Source organism: Macrotis lagotis, chromosome 4, assembly GCF_037893015.1.
Source record: "Macrotis lagotis isolate mMagLag1 chromosome 4, bilby.v1.9.chrom.fasta, whole genome shotgun sequence".
Lineage (NCBI taxonomy): Eukaryota > Metazoa > Chordata > Mammalia > Peramelemorphia > Peramelidae > Macrotis > Macrotis lagotis.
In genome coordinates, this window is record NC_133661.1 from 115,794,029 (window position 1) to 115,813,078 (window position 19,050).

At 38.4% G+C, this 19,050-nt stretch overlaps 1 protein-coding gene across 6 annotated transcripts in view; it reads left to right on the forward strand.

Moving 5' to 3' along the window:
- The window catches only part of SLC28A1 (solute carrier family 28 member 1), a 56,448-nt gene extending 44,255 nt beyond the window's left edge, over positions 1-12,193 (forward strand). For 5 of the 6 annotated variants that reach the window (XM_074233943.1, XM_074233942.1, XM_074233946.1 and 2 more), the window contains 8 exons: positions 16-141; positions 1,994-2,124; positions 2,907-3,075; positions 3,606-3,803; positions 7,459-7,540; positions 8,654-8,752; positions 9,008-9,119; positions 9,528-12,193. In XM_074233943.1, coding sequence (XP_074090044.1) covers positions 16-141; positions 1,994-2,124; positions 2,907-3,075; positions 3,606-3,803; positions 7,459-7,540; positions 8,654-8,752; positions 9,008-9,119; positions 9,528-9,639 — 1,029 coding nt within the window. In that variant the 3' untranslated portion in view covers positions 9,640-12,193. Of the gene's footprint in view, positions 1-15; positions 142-1,993; positions 2,125-2,906; positions 3,076-3,605; positions 3,804-7,458; positions 7,541-8,653; positions 8,753-9,007; positions 9,120-9,527 lie in introns of those variants that run through there. The other variant, XR_012477923.1, reaches the window with a different exon arrangement.
- Positions 12,194-19,050: the final 6,857 nt, after the last annotated feature.

The window sequence follows — 19,050 nt, forward strand, 5'->3', positions numbered from 1 at the left end:
TTTTCTGGTTTGTAGACAGAGGCTCCTCTGCTGATCCGGCCATACCTTGCAGATATGACACTCTCTGAAGTTCATGTCGTTATGACAGGAGGCTATGCTACCATTGCAGGCAGCTTATTGGGAGCTTACATTTCCTTTGGGGTAAGCTCAGCCCACTCAGCCCTGACTGTGCAATAAAGACCTGCTCTGAAGTCTCATCACAGTGGAAAGGTGACCCTGGATTCTCAGAGGCTTTATCAACAGAGTACAAACTATAACAGGTCCTAGCAAGCTGGGCCTTCTCAAGGGGCCCATTCTTTGACTGCACATTTTGTATGCAACACACAACACCTGACGTCTTGAGTCTTCTGACTACTTGTCATGATTGAATTTTGGTGTCTAGCCACCTGCTTTGTTGGGAACAGTCTTAAATCTATTTTTATTTAGATAAGTTTTTTTCCTCAATTTTAATATTATTCTCATTCTCTATTTTAATATATATATTTCAACTACCAAGTGGTTTCCAGGATCTTTATTTTTTTAATCCAAAACTATATTAACTTGGTTAAGCCAATTCTTCTTTGTTAAAAGTTCAAACAATTGAGTTTACCAGCAGTGTAAGGAGCCATGTTTGCAAGAGCAAAGGGAAGCCAGCTCAAGGATCATAAACTGGTCTCATTGGCAAGTAGGATGGGCTAGGGTTATCATAGTGAAGACTTAAAAATATGACAGATCCCCAGGAGTGATAGGGGAGGCAGGCAACACCGAGGTTCTGGGCAGTAAGTCCCAGGTCACAGAGAGTAGGAGGGAGGATATTCAAAGGATAGAAAATAACCAGTACAAAGTTATTATAAAGATGAGATAGAGAGAAATTTGCTGGATCACAGAATACAGGAGGGAGAATCATGTAGTTAGTTGGTGGTTCAGTGGATAGAGGAATGGGCCTGAACTCAGGCAAGACCTGAGTTCAAATCTAGCCTTAGACTTTTATTAGCTGTGTGTCCCTAGGAGAGTCATTTAACTGTTATTTTTCTCAGTTTCCTTAACTGTTAAATGAGATAATAATAGTCCCTATCTCAAAGAGTTGAAATATTTCTCCCATGAGAAAATATTTGTAAAAAATTCTTAGCATAGTTCCTTTCACATAATAAGAGCTATATAAATGCAAAATCCCCTCCCTGATGCCCAATCAACCTAAAAAGATAGGGTGGATACAGGTGTGAAGGCCATTCATAGCTAAAGAGAGGAGTTCCTATTTTAGCCTAGATCCAATAGTCACTGGGGTTGATTGAGTTTTGGACAGTCATGAAGTCCTATCTGCATGTACTTTGCTGCCTATGCAATGCATAGAATGGACTGGAGTGTGTGTGTGGGGGGGGAGGCAGGGAGTAGATAAAAGGCAAGGAGACCCAAATCTGACAGCAGACACAAGTTCCCAGCTATTAGTTTAGGAACTCTGGGGTTCAGGTCAACATTTTAGAACTTAGAAGAACTTGGGTGGAAAGGTTACAAATCTAGTGCTGAAAAAAATGGGTGCTGGATAGGAAGTCAGACAAGATAGGTTGCATTTGGGCCTAAGGTAGGAATTTGGTAACAGGGAAATGATAAGAGTCCAGGTTTTGGAACTGGAGCACAAGATAAGAGGACCACATCAAATTCATAGAATGATGGTCAATATTCATAGAATATTGAGCTGGAGCTCCTAATGTTCTTTCTATCTAGGTCCTAAGATTCTTAATGTTTTCTCTGGCTAAGGACAGGATTGATCTTTGTCTGAGATTGAGTTGACTTTTTTGGTTAGAGGAATATCCCAGTAAGTAGCCAAGCAGACCATTACACAGAGAAAATATGGCATTTGGGGTAAATATGAAATCTTCACAAACTTCAGGGTTCCTACCAATGTCAGCCCTATCTTGAAAACAGGAATCAGAAAGCCTTTCCTTGCCTGTTACAGCCACTCTCATCCCCTTTGGGGTTTCCTGTCCTTTCTAATCCCAAACCCTGGGCCTTGCAGATTGACCCTGCCTCTTTGATAGCTGCCTCTGTGATGGCAGCCCCCTGTGCTATGGCCCTGTCCAAACTGGTCTACCCAGAAGTGGAAGAATCCAAGTTCCAGAGAAAAGAAGGGGTGAAATTGTCCTGTGGGTAAGTCTGATGACAGGTTCTATTTGGGGGTGGGGGTGGGAGATCAGGTCCTAGAACAGGAAATGAGGAAACAGTAAAGATGATGCAATGGGCTACATGCAGTCCCATTTCCTTTTATCTATTTGCTGTGTCTCACCAACCCTAGGATCTACTTATTTTCTTCTGTGGACTGAAGTTCCTTTTTCAAAATTTTTCTCTGTTTCTCTGATATTCAGGTCATTTCTTCTTCATGCTTAATTTCTTATTCACATTACCAAGGTTTCTTGAGGGCAGCAGGGTAGTCAATGAAAAAATCCCTGAGCTTGAGATCCTGGGATCTGCACTTAGATCCTGACTCTATAACTTAAAACCTGCATGACCTTGACAAATCACTTAACCTTCCTTATCAGTAAAATGAGGGAGTTGGTCCAGATGGATTCTAAAGTCCCTTCTCAGCTCTAATATTCCTATGATTTGTATTCCCATTTGTATTCCATTTTTATTTTTGATTTCATTTCCATTCTCTTTTTTCTAATCTTATCTCTCCACCTTCTGCAAGTTACTTCTTACACTGGGGGACATTTCAACCTTCTTCTCTCTAATCCTCTCTACTCTATTTTTCTTTCTTGAATGTCTAAAGCATTAAGACAGACATTGTCTGTAACTCCTGTTCCCACTGCTAATGGGTGCCTAAGTAAAGCTTTTTCTGACCCTCAGATTTGAGTAACAGCTTGAGTACATAGGTTAGAAGCCTCTGCTCTTCTTGAATTAATTATTTGTGATAATTCTTGACATAAACTTAGGGAAGCTCAGAACATTTTGGAAGCTGCCACTAGTGGAGCAGCCATCTCTGTGGGGATCATTGCCAACATTGCTGCCAACCTGATTGCCTTCTTGGCTGTGTTAGCTTTCATCAATGCTGCTCTCTCCTGGCTAGGGGAGATGGTGGACATCCAAGAACTCAGTTTCCAGGTAACAACATCCTTAACCATCAAGGGGATGGACCAGTTTCCCTGGCATGTATCTAAGGGTTGATCAGAAATGGGCAGAAGCTACAAATCTTGCCAGTACCTGAATGCAGTGCTAAAGAACTCAGTCTGAGTGGTGTCAATGATGGAAGACTTAGTTAAGGGTAGGAGAAGTGACCCTATGTAACCATTGACCCTATTATCCCATTCATTAAGTGGCAGTAATGTGGTAGCGGGTTTAAATTTGTTCGATTTGATCCTAGAGGGAAGAACCAGGGACAGTGGATAGATTTAGGCAAAAAGGAAAATTTATGCTTTATTAAGGAAATGGTCAGAGGAATAAGGTGCTTCCCATGGTTACATAGGGTTGCTTGTCCTACTACAGCTGATGGACCCTCACAGGACCTGGGATGTGGCCTTGTGTCTCTTTGGTTCTTACTTCTTAGGATTGGTCACCTCTGGAGGGAGAAGTGTGCTAGGGAGGGCAGACTTATCCTTGTTTTTAACCTTTCCCATTATGGATCTGCCTTCCAGCTCATCTGTTCTTATATCTTACGTCCTGTGGCTTTCATGCTGGGAGTGGAATGGGTAGATTGTCCAATGGTGGCTGAGATGCTGGGCATCAAGATGTTTCTGAATGAATTTGTGGCCTATCAGGAGCTGTCCAAGTACAAGAATAAGCGTCTAGCAGGAGTTGAAGAGTGGATTGGGGACAAGAAACAGTGGATTTCTGTAAGTGTTATAGACAGATTGTGACAGACCCTTACTCGGGCAAGGGGGTAGAATGGCAAAGGTGCAGGAGTAGGAATAACAGCTATTGAACTGTAGTCCTGTCTGCTACTAACTCATTGGGTGACTTTAGGCCTTCTTTCTCTGAGCCTCAGTTTCCTTTTTTGTAAAATGGGAATAATAATAAGATTGTTGAAAAGATCAAATGAGAAGTTTGAGATGCTATGTAATTATAATAGTTATTGTTATTAATTCACAAGAAAGTATTTTACAAATTAGAAAACACCATGTTATGATTTTCATATTATTATTACTTTTTTCTATTATATTATTATCATTATGATGATGATGATGATGATGATGTTGATGTCACTGCCTACTTGTCTTAGTTTAGCTGTTGGTTGGGGTTGTTTCTGTCTGAGTCCTTTAACTAGTGTTTGAGAGGTCTCAAGTTCCCCTCCTTTGTTCCTGGCCTTTAGTGAAGGCCAAGCTCTCTCTGGTTCTGTGGCACTCCTGAGGTCCTTCTAGCTCCTTGTTAGGCAATCATCTCCTTATTTAACCTCAAGGCTGGACTCACACAGGAAAACATTGTTACTCTCTCTACTCTACTCTCTTTTTTCAAATACATTTGCCTTCTGGCTGGACCCTGCTCTCTCTCTCTCTCTCTCTCCACTTTTAGGGTCCTAGCTGTGGCCTTGGCAAGGATACCAGGTATGTGTATATTACTCTGCCTCTGAAGGTCCAGCTTCTGGGGCATATATAGGAAAGATCTCAGATAGGAAGGAACTGAGGGCCTCATGTATCCTGAATTTTCCCCTTTCTTTAAGTTGTAGTTCCACAAACATCAGCCCAGGTCCAGCTACAAACCCCTCTAAACTTGGTCTTTCCGAGAACTCCTGATCTTACTGGATCTTCTGAGTAAATAAGGAATGGAAAGGTTTTTCTCCCCCCATAATTTGCTTTCATTTGTTTTAAAATCATATAAATTTCCCCCTATATCCCTTCCTTCCTCCCAGGAAAGTCATCCTTTACAGCAAAGAATTTAAAAAGTAAAAAGGTGGGGGGCGGCTAGGTGGCGTAGTGGATAAAGCACCGGCCCTGGAGTCAGGAGTACCTGGGTTCAAATATGGTCTCAGACACTTGATAATTATCTAGCTGTGCGGCCTTGGGCAAGCCACTTAACCATATTTGCCTTGCAAAAAACAAAATAAAACCTTAAAAAAAAGTAAAAAAGGGAAAGAAGATTAAAAAAATCAGCAAAATCTATCAACAGATTGGAAAAATATTGGTTATATAAACAGTGTTTCACCATTGTGGGTCCCCTCCTCCTACCTTTGCAAAGGAGTGGGAGGTCAGGAAAGATATCTCAAAAGGAAGGTTGTATTGAGCAAGGAAGGGGAGAAAAAAAATACAGAAGCCCAGGAAACCCAGATTTCTGACTTTAACTTAACTTCAGAAATGTGAATCAATTTAGAGGCTCAAGAACTGGAAGAAATTTTAGAGGTCACTGAGTCTAAGACCCTGATTTACATGTGAGGAAACTGAGTCCCAGAGAATGTAATGACTTGCTCAAGATAACATTTTTGTGATTGAGGAGCAGAGTAGGATCTCAGCCCCCCCATTACACCAATCTATGCTGTTCTTCACCCATCCTTAGTCCTTGTTTTTTGCTTCTTCCTTATTAAGTTAAGGAGAACAGGGATTGTGAAGGTTCTAAGTGGTGGTGATACAGTGGTGACAGCACAGAAGGAAAGAAAACTCAGCTAGACCTGGGGAGAAGTGACTGAATCAGCTGAATGGCCTTCCTGTCTGTGACTTTTTGCTCACAGTCTTAAATTGCTTTGTCAGATCTTGGTTGGGAATTCATCCCCCTCCTTTCTCAAAATAAACAAATAAACCCAGGGATGTGCTAGAGCCAGCTCCAACAGGCTTGTAGGAACAAATTGATCTATTTTCAGTGTGAGTATTTACATCTCAGAAATTTCCACAAATCAGGGTTTCACCTATTGTTTGTTGATGCACTGACACTCTGTAGTGAAACTCAAATCAGATTAAAATATAATTGGGGAGTGGCTAAGTGGCCCAGTGGATAAAGCACTGGCCCTGGAGTCAGGAGTACCTGAGTTCAAATCTGACCTAGCTGTGTGGCCTTGGGCAAGCCACTTAACCCCATTGCCTTGCAAAAACCTAAATATATATAAATAATTGGAAAATATTTAACAAAAGGATAAAATGCCTCTAAGAACATAAGTAATATTAAAATGTCATTTTCTTAGTCAATATACATGCTGCAGAAATGATTTAGAGGCATCCTTTTCTACCTGAGTTTTACATCATTGGTCTATAGTGACTTAAGAAAGTTTTAATAATGCAGATTAAAATTAAAAATGTGTATATGTGTATGCAAATGCACTTGTGTGTGTATGTGTGTATATGTATGTGTGTGTTTATATTTTCCTTTTAAACTCTTAAACCTTTACCAGCATTTCCCTGCCCTGTATAAATTTGGAGGCCATTTGCTTGGTATGTACATATCAAAGAACAGATGCAATCTTTGCTATCAAGGATTTTATCATTAAATAAAGTACATAATTGGGTAGGTGGCACAGTGGATAGAGCACCAGGCCTGGAGTCAGGAAGACTGAATTCAGATCTAGCCTTTGACACTTACTAGCTTTGTGACTCTGGACAAATCACTTAACCCTACTGGTAGTTTTGCGTCCCTGGGTAAGTTTGCCTCAGTTCCACATCTGTAAAATGACTGGAGAAGAAGATGGCAAACCAATTCAGCATCTTTGCCTAGAAAACTCCCAATGTGGTCACAAAAAGTCAGATATGACTGAAACAACTAAACAAAAAAAGAGTACAAGATCAGACTGACAGTTAAGAGAAATACATCACTATAAAATTACAAAAATGTATTAAAGGGGAAAGACTCATTGGCAATGGTTAACATTGATTATTTATGTAGAAATAAAAAAAAGATATAGGTCCCATTAAGAGTATAGAATCCATATAATCTAATAATTATCTAAACTAATAATAATGACCTCTTTAATTTATATAACATTTTATGGTTGCAAAATGTTTTTTCACTTGATCTTCACAATAATTCTGTAAAGAAGACAGATCAAGTGTTTTTTAACTTTGAGACTCCATCCATCATGATAAAATGACCAAGAGTTATAAAGTTAATAAATAGTAGTACCAGAATTCAGAAGCTGGTCTCATGAAATGGGCTAGGAAATAGGCTGAGTTAACCTAGGAAGACTTTTTGGATGTTGTTGATCTTAGAACTGAATTCAAGGAGGATCCATTGATGTGGCAGGGCAAAAAGAATGAAATTGGTTCATTTGATATCACTTTGATTAAAACAGATAGGACAAGCAAAGAACTAGGGTACTTTAGGAGACATGGACTGAGGAGGGGAGGTGGGGGTCATTTATAATGGAAAACTTTGAGGACCACAGTGAGAAGTCTCCAAACAGTAACCGAGATGATGAGTAGCCACAGGAAAGTAGTGTTTATGAAGTCCTAGAGGACCGTGGCTGAAGCTCCTTGGGTTTGTGGCCCGTAGTACTCCAAGTAGACAATGTAACATAGGAGGGATGGGGTCACCTCTAGAAGTTTTCCATCATGGGTTTCATTTGTTTTTCAGGTCAGAGCAGAAATTATCACAACATTTGCACTCTGTGGATTTGCCAATTTCAGCTCCATTGGTATCATGCTGGGAGGTCTAAGTGAGTTCTCAGACTTTAAATCAGCATCAGAAGGCACAGAAGACCTGGGTTTCCATTCCCAGATCTGCTACTAACTAGCTTTGTGACCTTAGGCCTGACACTGAAATTTTCTAGGTCTTGGTTTCCATGATTGTAAAATGAGATTAGATTAGATGTTCTCTAAGGTCCTTTCCAGTTCTGACATTCCATGAATCTTAGTTTCCAAGATTCTATGAACAGTTTGTGCAATTGAAGTTAAAAGACTTCCAAGGGGCCTGGTGGAAGCCTCTACCATGGAGGGGCAGAGATAGTACTGTACTGTATTTTTGGGGCTCATAAGATACCAGGCTCTCCACATCTAGGTTTTGGGAATTCTGTGTTTATCAGTCCAATACTTACTTTTGACAAGGATGAAAGGGAAGTTCAGGAAAGACTCAAGGAGAGTGGGTTTTGTATGAATTTTGTAAGAGGTGACAGTGTCACACATCAGCTGCAGTACAATATAATGACCATCTGAAAGACTCTAGAAGGACTTATAGAAATCAACTCAGGAGGAATGGGGTACGACACTATGGTTTATTTCTTAATTGTGGTTAAAAAATGACTGAATTCTCTAAAACTTCTCCCTGGACAGTAGTGGGGAGAAGAGATAGGGACTGACAGTGGAAACTAGAGGTTACCCGAGGTCCCTGGTTCTGAATATTGGGGAGTCAAGTTTCTGAAATTTGTCCATTCTGAAATTTCTCTTATATTTTAGGTTCATATGCCAGCGTCAGTAAAATCTATGAGATGGGATTTTAGGAGAGTGATGCCACTAGTAGTATAGTGAGTCCATTTAATTAAAAAAAAACATGTTCTAGGAGCTTGGGAAGATGCAGAACTTAGATGAAATGTACTCCCTGCTCTTACTTATAGTCTAGTTAAATCAATGAAGGAACATTGAACCACAAGACAACATGATGTGCATCATTTACTCCCTTCTGGTTTTTCAGAACTAGAAGCATAATTTGTTTCTGGAGTAAAGGGTCAGCAAGTATAATTAAGGTTATTGGAATAACATGCCCCCTGGGTTATAAGGTCCTTGGGAGGGAAGGGAACTCAACTTCAGCCCCTGATATCTTCTTGTATCTGTAGCTTCGATGGTTCCCCACCGGAAGAGCGAGTTCTCCAAGATTATCATGAGTGCTTTGCTCACTGGTGCCTGTGTATCTCTGGTCAATGCCTGTGTGGCAGGTAAGCTATTTCTCCTTAGGTTCCTGTCTTTATGAAAGTAGACTGATCTAATCAGTCTAATCTAGTCAAATCTAATTTCTGTCCCTTGGTGGGAGGACTTTGCCCTGTAAAAGTGCCTCGATCTACCTATTGTCTCCTTTGAGGGGTCAGCTTAATTTTTCTAGGGCAGAGGTGATGGAAGTTTTGATTCCAGAGATCCAGGGATACTTGTCTCATGAGATACATCTTAGAAGCTTCTTCATCTCTTTTTCCCAGGAATCCTTTATGTGCCCAGAGGGGCAGAAGTCAACTGCTTCTCCTTCCTCAACACAACTTTCACCAACAGCAGCTATGACACATATGTGTGTTGTAAGCAAGTCTTCCAGAGGTGAGGGTCCTGAGGCCTTTGTATGACCAATTGAGGGTGGGATTTAAGGGGAAGGGAGTATAGGTTAGTATGAATGGTGAAAAGTAAAGGCATTAGGGACAGGTATAGTGGTGAGAATTAGAAAGGTATAAAGGGATAGCTGACATATATAATCTAGTAAATTTATTTTCTTCTTTCTCTTTCCTCATCAGCCTTTGTGTTTGCTGTAAAATGTGCAGGGAAGGGAGGTGGTGAATTTGAAGAATCATGGTATTGACTGATGGGAATCAATTAAGGGGAAAACTCTTACTATAGGATCAGAGTGAAGGGGAGAGGGAGGCAGCTACCATTATGCCACTTGTTAGCAGGGGTTTGGATTTCAATATCTTGTCTGATGGCAACAAGATAACCCCTGTTTTCCCTTTTCAGCATGGAAGTCATGGCTACCAGTTCTCCCTCCTTCTCTAGCTCTAGTATGGAGTTTAGCCCAGAGATGTTGAGCAATTGCTGCAGATTTTACAACCACACTGCCTGTGTATAGCCTGGATATGGATTACGTTTTCAGAGCTGTTCTTCAGAGGTGAAGACTTCCTACCCTCCAAAACCACTAGGTTCTGCACTTAACCTTCAGTCATCTTCAGAGGGTTAACATTACATGGCATACTTAATATGTCCCATGTTATAGTAAAAGAATGTTGGCTTAGGAGTTGGAAGAGCAGGTCCAGATATATTTTTGAATATTATTGATGATGAACCATTTCTCTCATCTTAGTAGAGAGATAATGGTCAACAGATATACAAGGTGAGGCATATTTTTGCTTAATTGGATAAATGTGTCATTCTGTTTTGTTTGATTATACTTCTTGTGAAAACAAAAAGAAGATATTATGACCATGATATAAAAAAGTAGCAATAAAATAAGGATTTTGAACTAGAGAATTCCTTACAATTCTAACATTCTATTTACTAGGTTCCATCTAGAACTGTTATGTGCAAAGTGGCGCCCATATAGTCCTATAAGTTGTTCCATGACCAAAGATTTGACATAACCAATCAAAGGTTGGGAGATGGGTTGCTTCTCACTCTATCCACCATATTGAGGAGTTTACCTCCAACACAACTCTACCAGCCCTTTTACCCATTATTGGGCAACACTTCCCCACTCTGTCACCTTCTATAGTTGGTTTTGTATGGGATCACAAAAAAAGTCTACATGGTTTCATCAATAACAAGTCATTCTAGATTAACCTGATTTTTTTTTACAAGGTTCCTGGACTGGTAGATCAGCAGGCAGATCAAGTATGACCACTTTTTTACCTAGTTGAGGTATTGAGAAGAAGAGGAATTTCAGGATGGAAGCTTCCTATTTTGTCAGTAAAGTAGGAAGCCAGATCCTTTGGTGAGGGGGGAGGAGAAAGCTAATATAAGACCCAGTTGAGATTAGATAATATAAATTTGTAGTGAACACTGTCACTCTGGTTGGATGATTTTTCCTGGAAGAAATCAGTATATATTAGCAGGAATGGAGAAGAAGAATGGCAAGGATAATCCAGGGTTGGAATCTGGCAAGGTGGCAATAGATTAAAATGTTAGGACAAGGGAGCAAAGGATTTAAGAGTACTTAATAGTATACAGTTGAACTAATTAGCTATAGGGTCAATACTGTAGAGAGAAGTGAAGTTCAGGAAGAATAGTGAGGGGTGAGGGGATTGAAGGTCACAACAGTGATACTTCTGACTCTCCTAAATTTCAACAATCCCATCTCTGCCAATAATTTCCACATCTATCTCTCAAACCTGTGTCTCACTACAACGATAGTCCCAAATTTCCAGTTCAATCTTAAACAATTCATATGGATGTTATCATAAACACAATTTGTCCAAAACTATGTTTATTACTTTCTCACAAAATTGTATCTCTCTTTCAACTCATCTTATTCCATATTATCACCTTTCCACCACTCCCCTAGGTGTAAAATCTTGGAAATGATTCTCTATGATGAATTTTCATTAAATCCTACTGATTCTTCAATATGTCCCTTGGTCTTACCCTCTCTAGCAGCCACCACTACCCTAGTGCATGCCCATCACTTCCTTCTTGTATTGTCATTGTAAGAGAAGATCATCAGATCAATTTGATGATCTCCCTAATAAATCTAACCTTACGGGAGGTAAGTTTTTTTTTTCCTGGAGTCAGACTAGCACTATCCCTGGAGGTTGTGGGCATTTCCGTTTGCATTTTTTGAGACACTACAGACAACTCCTGGTTATTTTTCAGTGACTGGGTCTAATCCAAAGATGACTAATATTCAAGGGACACTCACTGGCAAGTGGAATGCTTCTCTGTGCTAACCTGTAAAAAGAGAGTGACAAACTGCCTTCAACCCTTTGGTTTTTGTCATCTTTTTGCCTTTTCTCCTCATTCTCCCCTTCCTCCTCATTCTCCCCTTCCACACCCCTCAGTAGTCAACAGTGCAAGGGTACAGAAGGACCTGGCAGATACGTTTGTCCACATGGCCTGAGGGGAAAAACTCCTGAGAGTGGCTTTTCCAAGTCCAAGAGATGGCACCAGTCAGGGAAATGATAGAGTTTCTCTTGAAAGACAAGACCAAAGAAGACATATGTTAGCTCACCCAATCAGAAAAGGGTGGTTTGTTAACAATGCCTTTTAGAGTAAGGGTCTTAACTTGGGACCTATGAGTTTTTAAAAATAGTTTGATAACTGCAAGTCAACATAATTGGCATTTAGATGACCCAGAGGGCCTGGAATTAGAAAGTTGAAATCTGGCCTCAGATACTAACTAGTTTTCTGATCCTGGGCAAGTCATTTAACCTCTATCTGTCTCAGTTTCCTCAGGTGTGAAATGAAGATAATAATAGTACCTACCTCCTGGGATTGTTATGAAGATCAAATAAAATATTTGTAAAGTACTACCACAGTTTCTGGACATTATGTATTTATTATCTTGAGTGATTACATAGAAGTTGATTAACCTATTATGTATGGAACTCTATATTTGGAGATTTTTCACCCTATGTAGGAGCAATGAACCAAAGAAAATGGCTTTTGGGGGGACCACTTCTGGCTTCAGACATATCTCCATAAGTGCAGAGTCTTGGGGGGAATCTGGGTTCATATGTTGTATAACAATATCTTTCCAATAGTTTTCCAACCACTTACCTCCATCTTGTATACAAGATAAACATAAATCTTTTAAAAGTTCTGCTTTTAGCCATGTCACTGAAACTACTATCTTTTTTTAAATAGGTATTTTGGGTTTTTTTGCAAGCCAGTGAGGTTAAGTGATTTGTCCAAGGTCACACAACTAGGTAATTATTAAGTGTCTGAGGTTGAATTTGAACTCAGGTCCTCCTGACTCCAGGGCCAGTGCTCTATCCACTGTGCCCCTAGCTGCCTCCGAAACTGCTATCTTACAAAGCTAAGTAGAACTACATATAGTTTAAATAAAATAATTTATCTTTTCTTTATTGAACTCATTTTTTTATTTTGCCATTTCTTTCTGATTATGTCTTTCTATTAGGTTTCAGGGACCCCTTTGGTGCTATGGGTTTGTGTATGTAGTAGTGTTAAGAATGTGTATTTGAGTTTGGTTTTCTTTTTTTTGTCTTACCTCCCTTACACTTAGTTTCATGCAGAAGGGAAGATGGAATCCTCAAGGTTGGTCCTCATACCAGTTTTTACTTTCCTAATTATAATGATACCTTTCATATGTATAGAACTTTATACTTTTCAATAACTTTTGCATATATATCATATTGTTTGATTCCCCCATCATCCAGCAGCAGACAAAGTAGGTATTCATCTCTATTTTATAGATAGGGAGACTGGGACACAGAAAGGTTAATCAACTTGCTCTAAATCACATAGTTAGTAAGTGACATAGCTAGGATAGAAGCTTGATACCCTCTCCAGGTGTTTTTCCCTCTTTGATTGCGCTTTCTACCTTTGTCAAACGTTAGCTTTCATTGGAGGCTAAACAAGGAAGCATGTTATAGATTCAAAAATACCCAATTTTTAGCAAAAGTTTGGACAGGTGTGTTGTTTACTAATAGTGGTACAGATTTTCTAGGATTCCATAGAATTAAAGGCAGTATCATAGGAATTGCCTTGCTGTACCTTTCAAATATCTTTCAAATACTTGAATGTCTAATACCTAATATCAACAGGATGAAGTTGCCATTCCATTAATATGGAGACTTGGGGGGCAACAAGGTGGTGCAGGACCCAGCATGGGCCCTGGAATCAGGAGGACCTGAGTTCAAATCCAGCCTCAGACACTTAATTACCTAGCTGTGTGATCTTGGGCAAGTCACTTAACCCCACTGCCTTGCAAAAACTAAAAAAAAACAAAAAAAATATGGAGACCTGAGATCATGGTATGAGGAAAATAGATTTAGCTTAACTTCTTTACAGATGAACAAACTGAGGCCCAGTGTGGTTAAGTGACTCAACTAAGGTTCCACAGCTAACAAGAGTTTGAGATGAGATTTGAATTTTAAGTTCAGTATTCTCTTCACTGAGGCAGTTATTTCATAAGTAACAGGTAGGATTTGAACCCAAGACCTTCACTCCAAATCTAGTATTCTTTTTTATACCATGCTAGACTAGGAACTCCACTGTAGTTTACAGCCTTCCAGCTTCCCAAGAAGATATTTATGAAAAAAAAATCACCAACAATTACTATAGAACCCTTCCAGCTCACTGACAAAACATTTTGCAGCACACTTCAAATTTTATTCAGCCTCTTTGGGATTATGCAGATATTTAAGTAGCATTGATATATAAAGACACTATACTGAAAAGAACAGTTTCATTATGTAGATCGTATTATAAAGCATTTGCTGCCATGTCAGTGGGTTGCTGTTAGTTCCCTATTCCCAGAAGGTAAGTGGTTTACAGCAGTGACAGTACAATCTGGTGGGTGGAAAGCTTCCCCCCACCCCCACTCTCAGCCTTCTCCCCTCTTCCTCCGCCTCCACCTGAAGCAGCCAGGAGCATTATAATGGAGGTAAGAGATTTGTGGGAACTGGATGAGCAGAGAGTTGCTGTGCCACTGGAGGTGGAGAGAGATGGAGGTAGGAGATTGGGTGGCAGAGGGAGGGGGTGTTATTGCTAGGCAGCCAGTTCCATCTGTTGCCTTGGTGACAGAGGAAGGAGGTGATGCTAATTGTTTGTAAGCACAAGTGGTGGGCTCTCAGCTTTTTATTATCACCATCCAAGAAGTAAGCCGTCTCCTTCTCCTCCCACTGCTGCCACCTTGAGTCATTATGATGTCCCAGTCATTAATTTCCTGCAGGAGCATAGGGTCCACTGTGCACACTTCAATTTGTCATACCTTACAGTTATCTCTTCTACCCAACAGTGGCATACACACCCTCCCCCCCCACCTTTTTTCTTCTATTCCAGATATAGCTCAGGTTTTCATGACAGAATAGTGAGGGGATTAGAACAGCAGGTGGTAGTGAGAATTGGGTGAATCATCCCAACTCCATTTTGTGACTTTATTCTGGAGCTAGCTCAGCTCCCTTTCTATTCAGTAATGGGTCTAATCCACTTTCTGTCTTGTGAGAAAATGTTATTCATTTGTGGGAATTCTGAGAAAACTTCATTACATTGTTGAAATATAGTCCTATATGGTTGGACAACTGGAACACCTCTACTTGCTGTCTGGAGACCCTTAACTAAAGGATTTAGATTCTGTTGAATAGAAACCCAATTAGAAACAAGGATTGAGGCAGGGAGTTTTCTCACAGTTGTACATATCAATTAATCCATATGCTTTATCTGAAAACTGGTTCCATACTGATCAATCAGTTATTGTTTCCATGTTCCTTTAACTGACTCTTGAATATAGGGGAGTAGATATTTAATAAATGTTTAATGAATTGAAGGCTTTGATATATAATTAAGTAACCTGATTTGGATTAATAATGTAACTATAATAATGTCTGTCCTTCATTTTCAAAGACTTTAGATTACTTAATTTTTAATCCTGATTAATTGCTTTCTTTTAATTGGTATTATTATTTGATTGTTTTATTGCATAAAAAATCTGTCTCCCTGTATTTGAGATCTGGTGCCAAAGTTGATTTGTTCTGATTTATTATGCAATTGGCATGCATTACTTAATAAATCAACATGCCAAGAAATTTGAATTCTGGTTTCCTCAGTCATTTCATCTTTTTGCTTGCCACAATAAAAGAAAGAGATTGGAGATCTGGAATTACTGGTATTTACTCTTAAATATAATGGATTTTCTTCTCTATCTTAATCAAAATAAATTCTTAGGAAGAGATGAGAATATAACTTTATTCATCTTTCTTCTTAGAAATGAATTTTTCCCCGATTCCCTATTTCTGTTAATTTATCTAGTAATCAAAGCTCAAAAGTTTGGAGTCATATTTCACTCATCTCATTTTCCTCTTTTCCCTTCTTCAGATAATCAATCTCCAAGATCTGTTGATTCTGTCTTTACAACTTCCCTTGCATCTGACTCTTCCTTTTAGTTCCCATGGCTACCTCCCTAGTTCTGTCCTTTGTGGACCCTTGACTGTGACAGTATAAAAGCCTCCAAAATGACTTATGAGATGATGATTTAGGACTGAAAGGGATCTTAGATATCCTTAAATGCAGGTTGTTTGTAGCATGGCAGTCTGATAAAGCCTATGGGTCCCTTTTCAGAATAAATTTTTAAATTCAACAAATAAAATATATAGGATACAAAAGAAACCAATTGTATTTAAATAGTTACAACCCCTCCCCCCAAGTTCATGGATCTCAGATTAAGAACCTCTGTTCTGGTGAATAGAGTCTAGTCTAAATTACTCATTTTACATATTGGCAAATGAAGTTTAGAATGAATTGTATTGTTCCAAGTCACAAATGTAATAAAGTATCAATCAGCATTCAAAGCCATCAATTCAATTCATTAAACATTTATTAAATGTCTATTTCATGCTAGGTATTGGCTTAAGTCCTTTGATTCCAAATCTAGTATTCTATTGCATTATATTTTTGTTTTGTTTTTTATTCTGTGCTTCAGAAAGTCTACCCATACTGCAAGGACCAACTCAAACTTCCTCCCATCTACAAAGCCTTCCCTTATTCCTCTAGCTGAAAGTCAGTAATCCACCTGAGCCAGGTGAACTATATACCTGGGCATTGAAAAAAATGAGGAGACGTTATTGCTTAGCCATATCAGTGGTCTGTGATTGTGTATATAGTAGGAACAGTATCTTAACTCTGCTCCTAAGCAAGGTAGACAAGTTTTTCCTTAAAAGGCATTGAAACCATTTTTGAGTCTTGATTGACTCTAGGGACTTAAAGACTTCAGCTGTTAGCAACACAAAATATCAAGGAAGAACTCCAATCTTTCTCTATTGCTTGACTGCCAAAAAACACCTGGAAACTCTAATGAAGGAGCTTTGATCACTTGAATCAGCATGAGATTTTCCTCAGTGTATATCCATGTTGAATAACCTTATCCTGCTATGGCTAAGTGTGTCTCCTTTCGTTAACTATTTTTTTGGTCTCTCATTTTGTTCCAATATTGAACATAGACCCTGCCCAGAACAATGAAGAATAGAAGAAGTTCCACAGAATTGGAGGACAAATGTTATCCCAATTTTCAAACACAGGAAGGGAATAGAGCTTGAAAGCTATAGGCTGGCAAGCTTGACTTCAATTCCTGGTCAAAATAAAAAAAAACATATTATTAAATAGATTAAATAGGTTAGTGTATGTATTGAAGAAGAACCAGTAATCACAAAGTGCCAGCATGGTTTCATCAAAGGTAGTTCATGGCAAACTAACCTTAATTCCTTTTGGGGGGGTTGGATTACTGAACTGGTGAATTAGAAGAATGCTTTCAAATTAGTATAAGGGAAGGAAGAAAGGGAAAGGTAGATTTAACAAAATTGTACGGTTACCATTTTATATTTTCCTTCCAAGCAACTGGAGCAAAACATTCCGTGGTGCTGCTGCAGTGGGATTATATGTGTTGGGACTGCTCTTTGAAGTCTGTAGTGGGGTAACAAAGAGACTTGGAACACTACAGACTTAGAATAGACAGGAATGAGCAGAATGGAATGAGATGATAGGACTGGCTCCACTTTGAATTTCCTGAGATCATGTGGGAGGTGATGACAACCTTTAATTCCCTCCAACTCCTTTTGTTTTTCCAGTGTTTGAAAAGAAACTCAATGAGTTCCCAAACTGACAATTCCTTCTCTTTAATTTTTACCCCCTTTTCCAATTTTTCATCTAGGAGAAGTGAGTGTGTAATGTGTGTGTGTATATGAATGCTTCTTTTTTCTTTGTTATATTGATTTGTTTTGTTTTTTACATGACAAAAATTTATAGATTATCCTAACTCCTCTAGAGATCTTTTCTTCTCATTTTTTTCTTATTGAAATTTTATTTTTCCAATTACATACAATGGTAGTTTTTCAACATTTATCCATTTGCAAATTTGTGAATTCCACATTTTTCTACCACCTTCCCCATGGTGGCAAACAGTCTGGTAAAAGTTGTACTTGTACATTTATGTTTAACAGATTTACATATTAGCCATGCTGTGAAAGAAGAATTAGAACAAAGGGGAAAGAAAAAACCATGAGAAAGAAAAAACATAAAAGAAGTTTTAAAAAAGTGAACATAGTATGCTTTGATATGCGTTCAAGAAGCCATAGTTGTTTTTTTCCCCCCTGCATATGGATGGCATTGTCCATGGCAGGTTAGAGGTCTTTCTAACAAACTAAAATAATTAAACAAAGATAATAGTGTTATATGAAACTGTGTACCACATTCCATATCCCTAGTACTCCATCACCTCTTTAAAAAAATTGTTTTTGTATTTAACAAATCTATTTTCTCTTCTTCCCATCACCTACTTCATTGGGGGAAAAAAGAGAAAATAGAAACAAATTTCTTATAATAAATATGTAATGTCAAGCAAAACAAATTCTCTTATTGTCTATATATATATATATATATATATATATATATATTCATGCCTTATGCTGCTGCTCCTTGAATCTATCATCTTTGTCAAAAATGGATTCTATATTTTTGTCATTGGTGAATTGAAATAATGAATGGTCATTACATTGATCACAGTTCTTATAGTATCTATATATGCTCAAGAGTATAGTACTCTTATAGTACTCAAAGTTCTTTGTCTTTACAGGGTTGCTGTTATTGTATAAATTGTGCTCCTGGTTCTACTCATTCAATTTATCCATTTATAAAGTCTACAAAATTGTTTGTTTTTGAAATGTTGATAATAGAGTATAAATTGTTCTGATTCTCATTTCACTATTCTTTGGTTCATTTAAGCCTGCCCAACTCTCTTTGAAATCATCTATTTTCTTATTTCTTACAGTATAATACTACTGTTCCATCATATTCATATACTACAAATTATTTATCTATTCCTCAATTGATGGGCATTCCTTTAGTTATCTTTTTTTTTGCTACCACAAAAAGAAATGCCATAAATATATTCATACATAAAAGGATCTCTTCCTATTTCTTTGGGCATACTCTTTTGGGTTATGAGGCTAGTAGTCAGAGTAAAAGGTATGCCCTATTTAGTAACTTTTGGCATTTACTGTAATTCCAAATTGCTTTCCAAAATGATTGTACCACAGGTCCACTAACAATGCATTTAAGTGCCTGTTTTACATTTATAATTTTCCTTTTTTGGTCATTTTTGCCAATTTGATGAGTATGAGGAAGAACCTCAGAATTACTTAATTTGATTTTTCTAATTGGTAAAGATTTGGAACATTTTTTTTCCATGTGACTTTAGCTAACTTGGGTTTCTTTCCTTGAGAAATGCTTGTTTATATCTTTTGACCATTTATCAATTGGAGAAGGGTACTTATTCTTCTGAATTTGAATCACTGCCATATGTGTACATATCCATCTA